The sequence below is a fragment of the Taudactylus pleione genome, unplaced genomic scaffold, assembly GCF_031769625.1.
Source record: "Taudactylus pleione unplaced genomic scaffold, aTauple2 ptg000690l, whole genome shotgun sequence".
In the NCBI taxonomy this organism is placed as follows: domain Eukaryota; kingdom Metazoa; phylum Chordata; class Amphibia; order Anura; family Myobatrachidae; genus Taudactylus; species Taudactylus pleione.
Window position 1 is genome coordinate 3,309,650 of NW_028285092.1, and position 14,510 is coordinate 3,324,159.

The following is a 14,510-nucleotide window of genomic DNA, read 5'->3' on the forward strand; positions in this document are numbered from 1 at the left end:
CTACACTACACAGCCCTAACTCCCACCCTCCCTCTTCACTGTCCACAGCCGAGTGAGAAAATGGCGCCGACGCGGGTACCTTATATAGGATCCAAAACCCGCGAGACTCGGAAGGCGGGATGATGACGTTTTGCCTCGATTTCAGATCCGAGTCAGGCGGGAAAAGTCGAGCCTGACTCGGATCGGACTCGGATCGGGGGGGCTCGGATTTCAGAAATCCGAACCCGCTCACCCCTAATATATATATATATATATATATATATATATATATATATATACACACACACACACATATACATACACACACATACATACATATATATACACACATACATACACACTCACTAAATACAATTGAAAATTTGTCCTTCTGTCTTTCTATACAAATCCAGTTTACAAGACCAGATCGTGAAATTTTCCATAAGAGCGTATTAAAACACGGTGGAGGCAACTAAAAAAATGTTAACTCAAAATTAATTACTGTTCATTTTTAATTAATTAAAAAACACTATTTTTGCTGTACGTTCATTGTGGGGCCTCACAGCATATGGGTAGGGCCTTGGAGCAAACATTTTGTGTTGTCATGATCTTAATGTTTATTATCGAAGAGAGCTTTAGCAGGCTTTGCCAGCATTCTCAGCTCTCTGACTATACCAAATTATGCAACAACATTTACTTCTTTCTTCGAACTGTGGGCCTGATTCAGACCCGCTCGCGAGCGCTATGCACACACAAGAGGGTCGATGGTGGCCCAGTGTGCATGCGCATGACGGAGCCGGCTCCGTCGTGCGCATGCGCGAGACCCGGATAGCGATGGGCAAACCATCACTCCGGGTCTTGTACCCCTTTGGAGGGGGGGGGGGCAGGGGCTTGGCTGCCCAGACGGAGGCGTTCCCATGGGAACGCCTACCGTCTGAGGTCGGCCCCACTGACATCACAAGTGATGTCAGTGGGAGTGCTTTCGGCTCTGTTAGAGCCGAAAGCACTCTTGGGCTTGCGGCAACGAGACCCTACCACAAGGGTTTCATCACAAGCCCAATGGTCGCGATGGTCTTGACCATCGCGGCCATCTTCCTGGCCGCTCGCTATAGCTGTGGATGGTCACCCATAGCGATGCGAGCGGCCAGGAGGCCACTCTGAAAAACAAGAAGGAGGGCCCTGATTCAGAGCGAGCGCTCTGTCAGAGCGTCCGGCTCTGTATCAGGCCCTGTGTCAAAATGATGACTTTGCAAGGACCCTGCTGTACTGTGAACTGCCAAAATATTACACATGGAATGCTTCTTGAAAAGTTTTTATGCACAGAAAACAAGGAGTCGCTGTAGATGGTCATCCTGGTATCAGAGCAACAGAAGCTCTTGGCCGTGTTTACACTGTACATCCGACAAATTTTGAATGCTTCTACCTCTGAAGTTTGCTTTACAACGTTACAGGTCCTACTCCTTTGAAGACCTTAGGACTGTCGATGGGGAAGTTTGTCACACTTTTTGTGAGGCCTGCCTAAGGAGAGGTTTGTTGGAGGATGATGTGTAAACAAACATTCTTAAAATCCCGGGCAACTACAGTATGTATGTAAGTATGTATGTATATATCAGGGGCGTAGCTAGAACTTTTTCGGCCCATAGCAACATTTATAAGGGCCCCCCCCCCTAACTTAGGTCATACAAAATGCCCACAGTAGTAGTTCCCCTGAAACACTAAATGCAGACTGCAATGGTGCCCCTTATGCAATGCCCACTGTAATGGTGCCCCTTAAGCAGAGCCTCCAGTAGTAATAATGCCCCCTGTAGTAATGCCCCTGGTAACGATGCGCCCTGTAGTAGTGCCCCCAGTATAATGCCCCCGGCAGTGCCCCCAGTAGTAAGGGCCCCTGTAGTGCCCCCAGTTATAATACCCTTGTAGTGCACCCAGTAGTAATACTCCCTGCAGTGCCCCAGTAATAATGCCCCTTGAAGTGTCTCCAGTAGTAAGGGAACCTGTAGTGCCCCCAGTTGTAGTTCTCCCAATAGTGCCCCCAGTAGTAAGGCCCTTGTAGTGCCCCCATATTATGCCCCCAGTAGTAAGGCCGCTGTAGTGCCCCCATATGATGTCCCCAGTAGTAAGGCCCCTGTAGTGCCCCCAGTAGTAAGACCCCTGTAGCGCCCTCCTCGGAACTATGGGAGTGATGTAATGATGTCACTCCCATAGTGGTCTTCGGGACCCGGGAAGCCGGAGCTCAGGAGTGAGCTCCATCCTCCAGCTGCCGCTGGCACCGGGGGGGGGAGTGGGGGGGAGAAAGAGGAGAGAAGGAGCCGGGCGCCCGCTGGTAACACAATCTCAGTGGATACCTGGCAAATTGTGGGTGTGATCGGAGGGCCAGGCAGACTCATAAGTGCCTTTTAGTGGTTGGCGCCCATAGGAAGCTGCCTAAGCTGGCCTAGTGAAAGCGCCGGCCCTGACCAGCGGGCACCTGGCAGCTCTTTCCCTGCAGCGGTAGCTGGAGACTGGAGCTCACTCTTGGCAGCCACTCATGGGTGAAGGGAGAGAAGTCATGATGTTTCTCCCATAGTGCCGACAACGAGGAGCAGTCGGACGGCATTGGCGCAGGAGCAGGGCTTCAGGTAAGTATAATGTTGTGTATGTGTATATAATTTTGTGTAAGGGGCACTACTAGTGTGGGCACTGCATAAAGGGAACTATTTCTGTGGGCCCTGCATAAGGGGCACTACTATTCTGTGGGCACTGTATAAGGGGAACTATTACTCTGTGGGCACTGGGCCTGATTCAGACCTGCTCGCGAGCGCATAGCAGGTCGATGGTTGGGCAGTGCGCAAGTGCGGCGTTTGCGCGAGCCCCGGAGCGAGTGAGAACTTCACTCGCTCAGGGCTCGCAGCAAAATGGGGTGGCTGTGCTCGCTCTGAATCAGGGCGTTTTTTTTTTTCCGCCTCAAGCCCACTCGCAAAGCTGTGGGCGAAAACCTACAGCTTGTGTGAGCGGCCTGGAGATGGTCACGATTATCGCAACCATCTGGCTTGCGACGAGACCCTGTGGTAAGGTCTCGGCTCCAGGAAGTCAGAGTGGACTTCCTGCTCTAATAGAGCAGGAAGTCCACTACTGACATCATGAGTTATGTCAGTAGGGCTGCCCACAAACACCAGGCGTTCCTTTGGGAATGCCTGCGTTTGTTCAACCCTCCCCACCCGCCTACAAAATGGGGCAAGCTGTCAATCAACATCGACAGCCGCCCCATCTTGTAGTGAGCCCCGGAGCGACTGAACTTCAGTCGCTCACTGGGGCTCACGCATGCACACGCCGGACGCGGCGATGCGCAGGGGGCAAACATCGACCCGCTTGTGAGCGGGTCTGAATCAGGCCCACAGTTCAACTGTGATAGTATGCTAAAAGGCTTGAAATCCTCGGACTTAAGGGATTGAGAGTGAGATGTATCAAACCTTAGAGAGAGATAAATAGGAATGAGCGGTTCAGATTCCTTAGAATTCGAACACCCCCAAATTTCTGAGATCGGAGCAGCAGCTCCGATCTCTTGGTCTGCCTCGGATCCCTACCGGAACCAAAGCTTTGAGATCCCGCTGTCGGGGCTGACCGCCGATTGGCTGAGAGAACCGTCTGTCACGGCTCTTAGCCAATCAGTGCTTCCCCACAGACTTCAATGGGGTAAACAGACGCAAGATGGAGGCCCCCACTGCATCGAGGACATCGTCACCCACAGTGCCGACACTGACAGCACCACCCCGCAGAGCCGACACACCACACCCCAGCTCTGGAGACACCGCCAGCAACCCTGCACTGAGGAAACCACTGGCACCTCTGGACTCAGAACACTGCTGACACTCCTGCACTGCTAACACTTCTGGCACCCTAGCATGAGAACACTGCCGGCACTCCTGCGCTGTAGACACCACCAGCACTCCCACACCGAGGACACAGCTGCCACCTCCACACTGCAGGCAACGCCGGAGCCACCACATGGCCAACACTGGTGACACCCCCGCTCTGAGGACAACGCCGTCACTTACTGTGACAGAAGGTGCCTCTGTCACAGTAAGTGCACCATTGGTATATCCAACCTGCACTGTATCAAACCCGCACTGTATTTGATCCGCACTGTATCCGACCCGCACTGTATCCAACCCGCACCGTGTCCAACCCACACTGTATGCAACCCACACTGTATCCGACCCCAGGGTTTCAAGTGGGCCAGAATGGGGCGGAGCTGCCTTCCGTCACTTTTATTTGGAGACGGAACCAGTTCCGCCTCCTCTGGCCCAACTCAGCCTGGCACCACAGGGAGGCTTCATTTGCTTGGAACCCAATAAGATTTTGTTACCAGCAAGCACCCGGCCATCTCCCCGAAGTGCCAGCAGCAGCCGGATGCCGGAGATCACTCCTAAGCTGCAGCTTCCGGCTCCTCCAGTGTGCACTATGTGAGAGATGTTATGACGTCTCTCCCATAGTTCCGAGGAGCAGCCTGGCGGGATGGCTGCAGACGCAGGAGCGTGGCTTAAGGTAAGTACTGTTTTTTTTAAACGCCATTACTACATGGGGCTTTACTATTGGGAGCACTACTACAGGGGGCATTACTATAGGGGACACTACTACTGGTAGCATTACTATTGGGGGCACTACCACAGAGAGCATTAAAATTGTGGGAATTACTATTGGGGGCACTACTACAGGGAGCATTACTATTGGAGGCATTACTATTGGGGGCGCTACTACAGGGGGCATTACTATTGGGGCACTACTACTGGGGGCATTGCATAGGGGGCACCACTCCTGGGGGCACTACTACTAAGGGCACTGTATAAGGGGCACTACTCATGTGGGCACTACATAAGGGACACTACCACTGTGGGCACTGCATAAGGGGCACTACCACTGTGGACATTGCATAAGGGGCACCACTACTGGGGGCACTGAATGAGGGCACCACTATTGTGGACTCTGTATAAGGGGCATTACCACTGTGGGCACTGCAAAATGGGTACTGCCACTACTGGGGTCACTGCATAAGGGGCACCACTACTGGGGAGTTGCATAAGGGGCACTATCACAACTTGGAGCACTGCATAAGGGGCACCACTACAGTGGGCATTGCATAAGGGGAACTACTATTGTCAGCCTTGTGTATTAGGGGCACTACTACTGTGGGCATTGTGTATAAGGGGCACTACTGTGTGTCGAAACATGAATACGGGACACTACTATGTGGTGTAATGTGAATCAGGGGCACTATGTGCGGTGTAAAGTGAATAAGATTGTGCTACTGTAGGGCATAATTTTAATTGGGAATACTATTGTGTGACCACGCCCCTTTCTTTTGAGACCACGCCCCACTTTTTCAATGTATGCTGTCCTTTTGTTGAAAAAGCCCCAAGGGGGGGCTTGAGTTCCACCACGTCTCTAGGACCACTTTAAGCACTGTCCGACCCGCACTGTATTCGATCCACACTGTGGACCTCATTCAGAGTCGGTCGTTGCAGCCACACAGTCGTACGCCACCGATGTTCGCTAAACTGCGCATGCGTAAAATTCGCAATGCGCGTGCGCAAACTAGCTGTTACGATCGGAAATATCTCTCTCCTTGAACTTGGCCAGGTCGTTAGTTTGAGTGACAGGATGAGGCGTTTGTGGGTGGTAACAGGGGAAGGTGCTTGTGAACGGGGGAGTGGAGATCCGAATGCAGGCGTGACATGGGAGGATTTTACACTGTCTTGATCGTAGAGCTTAAGAGAGGGTATGGTCAACCTTAAGCTCTACGACCAGTTCCGATGGTTCCCGATGGTCTCGATTAATTCTTATATGCCCGGAGAGAACGTGTAATGCGTACGAGAAGGGGCGTATTTTTTGTCTTACGGACGTATCCTCCCCTTGGTCGGCCAGCTAACGATCCGATCTTAAGGACGCAACTTGCGAGTGCATCATTTGCATATCCGGCCCCTTTTCCCTTACGACCGTGCGCCCGCAACGACCGACTCTGAATGAGGTCCTGTGTCCCACACTGTAAGCAACCTGCACTGTATCTGGCCCGCACTGTATCCAATCCGCTCTGTATCTGACCAGCACTGTATCTGACCCGGAAATAACTGAAAACGAATGTTATTGAGGTTAATAATACTATAGGAACAAAAATGTCCCAAATTATGTGATTTTAGTTTATTTTGTAAATTTTTGGAAAAAAAAAACCAAAATCAAAACCAGTCACAGCATTTTGACAAAACCAAAACTGTATGACGAATTAGAACCAAAACCAGCAAAAATTACCCGGCGCACATCTCGAATAAATCGCTCAAAGTGCTGGTATCTATGGATTTGAATTGAATTGGACACTGTATTTAAATTAGCTATATGGTAAACCACACACCTACAGTAATTGATTTCCCCCCAATGTACCAACCAATCAGCGTTTTGCAAATACAGCCTGTAAAATGTTAGAAGCTGATTGGTTGGTACTTTATCGCTCTCCAATCTTTGATACATATCCCCCAAAGTGTTGCTTTATACATATGTACCCTTAACGAATAATGAAGTGGTGACATCACTAAGTTTTTATAAAATGTTATATTATATTAAAAAGCCATGTTGAAATAAAATAATTTAATTAAATATATTGATGCATACTATATTACTATAACTTTTCACCTTTTGTGTACCTTCTCTAAACATGATTCATAGCTTGTACATTAAGACAGCCCTCACAAGGCTGCAATATTACTTACTGCAATACATGCCAAGTGAAGTGATGTATTTGAAAATTTATCCTTCGCAGCCAAATCCACTTTGTTTTCTATAATCAAAATTTCTAAATTATAAGAAAAATAAACTGTGAATGTAAGAGTAAACATGCAATTCATTACACAGTGATAACAATACATTTGGGGATGTAAAAAGCACATGTGCACATGTAATGCGCTCATTGCTACATTGGGACATTGCAACCGTTCTCAGGGCCTGATTAAGCAGTGGATGCAATGCTGAGGTTTACACAGTTCAAACGATTATTTGCCATTGCGCATGTGTGAAAGTCACAGTGCAGGCGCGCAGCGATTGCTATTAGGCATGCTCAGAGTACCCACTAGCAAAGTGAGCAACAGGTAGTCAGCATGTGGGGGTGGTAACAGAGGGGTGGTGAGAAATATGCAGGTGTGTCTGGATGTTTAAACACTGTTTCATGGGTGAGCATAAATTAGGCATTGCGATCTCTTTAGCAGCACGAGAGCTCTCTGCATGTTAGGAGAGCCGTCGAGTCTGCTGCTGAATCAGGGCCTTAGTGAGCACATAGCATAGCACTTGGAGAGAAGGTAGCAAAAGTCAGTTCTGCATATGTCAGAGGTTCTTATACCATACTTGCCTACCCTCCCGATTTGGTCGGGAGCCTCCCGAAAATCGAGTGCTGCTCCCGACCTCCCGGGAAGGCAGGCAAGCCTCCCGGCTGCCGCTGACCCCTCCTATCCCCCCGCAGTTACATGTAAAAACCCCCGCAGCAGCGGGGGCGGTGACGCGATTCGTATTGTGTCATTTTGGCCCCCCCTGCTTCACACTGCCTGTATTATCGGCAGTGTGTAGCGGGGGCGGGGCCAAAATGACGCGATCGCGTGGCTCCGCCCCCCCGCCCGCAAACACTTGTCGTCTGTCCGGACCCGCCCCTGTTTGCCGGCCACGCCCCCTCCAGTCATACCGATCTGGCTGCTCCCTCCCGTATGGGGCGACCTGATAGTCGGTAAGTATGTCTTAAACGCGGCCCTCAAGGCTCCACAACAGTTCAGGTTTTAGAGATATCCATGGTTGAGTACAGGTGACTTAATTAGTACCTCAGTCAATTTAATTTAACAGCATCAATTGTGCAAAGTACTGGAATCACAGAAACCTTTGCTCAACCATGGATATCTCTAAAACCTGAACTGTTGGGGTGCCTTGAGGACTTTGGGATCCTCTGGCATAAATTACTTACACCACAGGTTCTCAAACTCGGTCCTCAGGACCCCAAACAGTGCATATTTTCCAAGTCTCCTCACAGAATCACAGTGAGTAATAAATACACCTGTGCACCTGCTGGGTGACCTGCAAAATGTGAACTGTTTGGGGTCCCGAGGACCGAGTTTGAGAACCACTAACACAATTCTACACATGCAGCAGAACCATTTAAATAACAGATTACTACTAAAATAATCAGTTGTACGCATGTGTAGAAGTTAAGTAAGAACAGGGCCTTTCTTAACACGGTTACTTAGAGTAGCTGATTTGCTTATAGCATAGTTATTTACCGGAGTTTTCCTAAAGCAGTGTTTCCCAACCACGGTCTTTAAGGCACAATAAAGGGCCCCAAACACTGTGTGATATGCACCTTGCGATGCTATGGCCGATCCGACGGCTGACATATCAAGCGGTCCCTACACACGGAGCAAACCGGTGGCAGATTCCCCAGATCAATTGAACAAGCAGAAAGATCTTGAGTAGCGATGGACGACCCCACAGGAGCATACAGCAGATTATATCATGCCCACACACAGAACAATATAGCTGCGATATTGTTCAAAACCGACGGATCAGCCGCTATATCGCTCCATGTGTGGGGCACTTAACAGTCCAGGTTTTAGTGATATCCATGCTTGAGCTCAGTTGGTTAAATCGAAATAAGTGAGGGGCTAATTAAGAGTAAGACAACTCTGCTCATATATGGCTATCCTTAAAACCTGGACTGTTAGTGTGCCTTGAGGACTGTTGTTGGGAACCCCTGCCCTAAGGTGTCTTACTTAGTTAACTTACTTACTTACTTAAGCAGTCACTTACTGTAAATACAAACGTGCAAGTTCATCATGTTCTGTAAAGTCTAAGATATGCTTAGTTAAAAAAATATTTAAAGTAGGTAAAATATTACAAAACAGAAAACTCTGTGAGCGAGGGGCAATATAACAGTTTCCCAAATGCGGTCCTCAAGGCTCCCCAACAGTTCAGGTTTTAGAGATATCCATGGTTGAGCACAGGTGGTTAAATCAAATTGACTGAGGTGCTAATTAATTCACCTGTGGTCAACCATGGCTATGTCTGAAACTTGAACTGTTGGGGAGCCTTGAGGACCACGTTTGGGAACCTCTGAACTATTCATAAAAAGGTTTTGAAACTTCAGAAAATGCTGTTTCAGAGGTTTGACCACATTCCCCATATGCATCAAGCTCCAAAAATAGAAACCTTTCAGAGTTTGTTCCAGATAGGCAATGATGGTGTTGTCTAATAGAGGTCTGTGGGTTCTTTTTGGAAACTTCCCCGAGAGAGATCCAATGGGTCCCCTGATGGCTGCGTATGCGCAGTAGGACTCATAAACCTGGAAGTCCTCACACCACAAAGGAAAGCTCTTATAAGAAGAGCTGTCATTTGCTTAAATCTTCATACATACAGCGTTACTAAATGCTGCTATGCATGCGAGCAGTGACGGGTTGCGAATGCAATGCTTAATGCATCCTGCCTAGTTTATTTCCCTTTAAAATGTCTATACAATTGTCACAGCATTTACAGTACAAACCTGCAGCATTTAAATGTCCATTTTCAACAGCAATCATAAGTGGTGTCTTCCCTGATTCGTCCACGGCGTTTACATTTGCATTAACACTTAAAAGGAGATGCACACATTCAGCATGATTTCTGGAGGCTGCTGCATGAAGTGGAGTTCTTAAAAGAATGAACAAAAATTAATATCTTTATCAGAAAATAAATATTTTCAAACTTACATCATACATTCCTTGTGTAACTATGAAAAAAATTGCTGTAGGGATGAATGTTTCTACTATTTAGACAAGCATGATTTCAATACGCTTAGAGAGTAGTTTGAGGGCCTGATTCAGCAAGGGTAGCTATTGCAGTTCTGCTGGAAAGTATGCTAATAATATAATAATAATAATTGCAGTGAGAGCTCAAGCTGCGGATGACATTGCAGTGACTAATTTATGCACGCCCCTGCAACTGCGTTTAAAATAATGCACTGGCACACCTACATTTCGCCGAATACACCCCGGTCACCACCCCCAAATGGTGCTACCTATCAATCATTCTGCGATGGGTCTGCGTAGTCACTGCGATTGCAGTGGTACCTTCGCGCACTGCGATGCATACACATGTGCAGTGCGCAACAATCGCCCGTCTGCTTATGCTTTAGCAGTTACGTTCCTTGCTGAATCAGACGCTGAGTGCAGAAAGGGTGGGTTATTGTGATGTTGTTAGACCTGTATGCAGTTGCATATTCACCTGCTATGAGGCATAACTGTTGCGGGTGCTTGCAAAACAAGATGCAATAATCAGATGACAATTGGTGGCATTAAGTAGCCACCTCTGATTCAATATTTATGAATTCCCCTCTCCTGCTAGCTGCCATATTATATGAAGTCATGGTCATCTATTTGCATTTACTTAATTGATATTTCATCTTTGACTGGATTTTTAAAATGGAACTTGGTGTGTAATTTAAGTTGACTTAATTTTATTGAATATAATTTGCATTTAATTATATTTACATGTTAAACATCACATTTTGGTGTTAATACTGTCCAGTCGATAGGGGCCTTTCTGTACTCCTGCTGCATCCGTCTCACTGCCTTGATCTCCTGTTTGCCCGGCTGTCGACTTGCCATCATTCACACTGGACAAGTATCAATGGAGGGTGTGCGGCTGTTAGCTGAGGTCCTTGCCACACACAGGATGTACAAGCAGACTTGCCAATTATACTAGCTGATATCTGCCATCCAAGACTGCTCGGTCTCTTCTGCGCAGTGAGACCCGGTCCGGAACCATCTGTGCTGCACATTATCTATTCATTACAAGTGTTATATGAGCAGCCGTGTATGCAGGTACTGTACTATACCTTTAATTTGAATACCCAGCATCAGATTCTGTCCACTGGGGTATGTTCAAGTGGAGAATCATACTAACTAATCTCATGAATTGCTGTGATTTTTTTTCTACTCAAGTGACATCCTATTATCACTGATCCAGCATATCCATTGATCTGTGGAGAATATCTATGGAGATCTGACTGATTATCTTTTGGTGAGCAACATTCATTATGAGTGCATAAGCTATACACTTTATAGCAGTGGTCTCCAACCCGTAGCTCGCGGACGTAATTAGAGTCGGTAACTGAAATGTGCAACAGTATCACTGTATTGATTAAATACATTGTTGTTTTTAAAGATACATTTTTTTCTTTTTTTAAAAATGATCTTTAATTTAAATTTTTTTTTTTAAATATTAGTACTGTAGCTCTTCAGGAGGTATCATTTCTCGATTAGATCACATCCCAAATTAAGGTTGGCGACCACTGCCTTCTATGATATATTGTATTTATATAGGTCTGTGCATTTGTGAATTTGTTACTAACTTATTATCCATTATTGGCAGCAGTATTGTGAATGTATTATTGATATTATTATTCTTATACTGTATGTCTTTTTCAAATAAATGTTATATATATATATATATATGTCAGAACAAGCCTGTAATTAATTGATCTATCAAGCACTTAATATTTCTCACCATTGCAGCAGTTTTTTTCTTTCATTCTTTATAATAACACTGTCCAGACATTATTTCCTGTTCACATTAAACTTCATTACATCACTGTAATGCGTAGAAATAGTGAAAAGCTACCTAAGCATTTACTACTAACACACCAACACTGTCAAGCCACGCTTTTTGTATTTTTCAATGCTACACTTATTACCCCTATGCATCTGGCGTACCTCTATGGGTGTGTAATCATCTAGAAAAGTTCTAAGAATAATAAATAATACAATACCTGTATTGCGCTACATCAACCAATTTATCTTAAAATGCAAATATTAAAAACATACAGTACGATTCGTTATAAAGTCTTTTTAGTAGAAGCTGCTTCCCCAACTCCGGTCCCTTGCCAGTATGGACCAGAAGGGTTCTGCAGAATGGTGATCTTGGGGAGCATCAAACTCCAATTATGCAGGTTCAAATTTTCCCTTTATATTTTCTGATTTAATTTCCTTTTAAGGGGACGAAGATGAAGCCGAATAAGGAATCCACTTTAAGTTTCTACAATGATACCCTCAACCAGAGTACACCCAATGACAATCAATCAGTTTCTGTCTGCTTCATTAACATTTGGTTTTATTTAAAACAAATACATTTAAAAACCTTATATCCCACTTATATCATGGCCATTGTGGGTTAGATGTTGTTAAGAACTCGATGTCACCCCTTAATGGGGCGAGCTCATTGACAGCACGTTGAGCCCACTTTTTGGTCACAGAGACAAGTCACCCAAGACGTTTCGTCAATAATGATTTTTTCAGAGGTGTTTAATTCAAAGTATATGAACTTCCAGCCTAAACTTTAATCTTCAATCAGGATGACAAATAGTATGTCCTTTAAAAGTCACTTAGACTAAGGTAACTGGCTGCTCCTATCACAATATATATTCAGTTTTCAGGTCAAATGATGAATGACCTATCCAGCCTGAGGTTTCTTATTGTCCTCAGCTGGAGGTATCCAATGGAGGGCAGCTTCCATGCAAAAGTGCACAGCTCACAGGCCAGGTATTGAACTTACAAAACTAAAAGTAGTATCCACAGACAGGGAGCAGTTACTTTGCAAAAAATCTAGAGTAAAAAATGAGAATAAATTGCCTTGGGTTATTAGGTATAATACACAGTAAACTGTGATAATAGTGTATCAAAAAAAATTATGGCCCCCCCGGTTGCAGTGGATCCTGAGTTTGCTCTTTCTAATACTCACCTCATGCCCTGTTTTTCAAGCGGGAAAAAATAACATGACCTGCTAGTTAAAACCAACTATGCTGTAGTTCAAAACTTGCGTTAGCACCAAAACATTTTATAACCTCTAAACCAATGGGTTGCTTCAAGTGCTCTTGCGTAACCTGTTAATTCTTAATCCCAGGTAAGTCGTTTAACCATCCTCAGACTGGGAAAAAGATTTTGATTAGTCACCACTGTATTTGCAACAGAAGTTTTGTCATTTACCTGATAATATGCCCCTGTGGGTTATCTTATGTGTGGAAGACACAAAGAAAGTTGAAAGAGCGGGTTGGCGGTCCTCCACTCTGCAATCAGGGCAGCATTAGCCAACGGGGTAAGCAAACAACCAGTAGCCCGACATTTTCTTGAGTATAAACATCCTTTAGCTTCATTAAAATATTGAATGATAGACAACATCCCTCCACTTATACGCAGTGGGGATCGTGGAAAAATATGTTGTTAAAAGGAGAAGCTCAGGGGATATTTAGGCTTGATGTAATTCATCCTTAGGGTTTGAATAAAAATATTTCATTTTCCTGTTTTGTAGAATAATGTGTTCTGTACACTAAAGAAGGACGAAGATCCCTCTGGATGTTTTTTGGTTTTTACATCCAGTATACCACCCTCTTTTGAATAAAGAAACCCTTGTTAATTTGTAGGCTCGCGATACCTCTGCCACATATTATCAGGTGATACATAATAACTGGTTATTTGTGAACTGTTTTGAGTAGTGAGTATATAAGTATTGACAGCATCTGATTATGGATATTTAATAACATCTTTGTTTGATGTGCCATACTGTACAACTGATATGCAATAACCTGCTCATTTCATTAAGGCATTTCTCTGTGCCATCCCCATAATAATAGATTAGTCATCTAAAATTGATATTATTTCATGCTGTGATTTGGCATGAAACTAGTGTTCTTATTGGATATATAGTGCAGACCAGAGGTCCCCCTGGATGCCTTATTGAATCCATTCCACTCCTTATTTTATATGCTCATTTTGCTATGTGCAACAACTTTTTGTTTTGGATGTTCCTACTATATAATTGCAGGGGTGATATAAGTATTTGATAAATTCCTCTGCCAATTGAACTAAATGAATCCTTATGTCATTGCAATATTATTACATGAGTAATCCTGACTGGTCCAAATAACCGCTTAGTGATGATGGGAAATTTGGAAGAATAGTGTAATACCAAAGATCATGTATTATCCATGTATATTTCCTTTACATGTTGTCCTCTCTACATGCAGTTATATTAATGTATATTATTTATACTATTGTCCTGTATTCTGTGCTATAATTGGGATTAGGATGGTGATAGTAATATTTTAGTGTTTTACTCCAGGTAATATACTCTCTGTACTCTTGTTTTTAAGACCAAAGGTTTAATAAGCATTGTATACATTAGTGTGTCTACAGCCATGGCCAAAAGTTTTGAGAATGACAAAGTATTGGTTTTCACAAACTTTGCTGCTTCAGTGTTTTTAGACCTTTTTGTCCGATGGTCTACTGAAGTAAAATTACAAGCATTTCATAAGTGTCAAAGGCTTTTATTGACAATTACATTAAGTTTATGCAAAGAGTCAATATTTGCAGTGTTGATCCTTCTTTTTCAAGACCTCTGCAATTTGCCCTAGCATACTGTCAATCACCTTCTGGGCCACATACTGACTGATGGCCGCCCATTCTTGCCTAATCAATGCTTGGAGTTTGTCAGAATTGTGGGTT

At 44.9% G+C, this 14,510-nt stretch overlaps 1 protein-coding gene across 1 annotated transcript in view; it reads right to left on the reverse strand.

The window, feature by feature from the left end:
• ANKRD44 (ankyrin repeat domain 44) overlaps positions 1 to 14,510 on the reverse strand; it is a 1,197,127-nt gene that overhangs the window by 32,281 nt on the left and 1,150,336 nt on the right. The window contains exons 25-26 of the mRNA XM_088456231.1: positions 9,518 to 9,663; positions 6,717 to 6,799 (exon numbers count right to left, since the gene is read on the reverse strand). Coding sequence (XP_088312357.1) covers positions 6,717 to 6,799; positions 9,518 to 9,663 — 229 coding nt within the window. The remainder of the gene's footprint in view (positions 1 to 6,716; positions 6,800 to 9,517; positions 9,664 to 14,510) is intronic.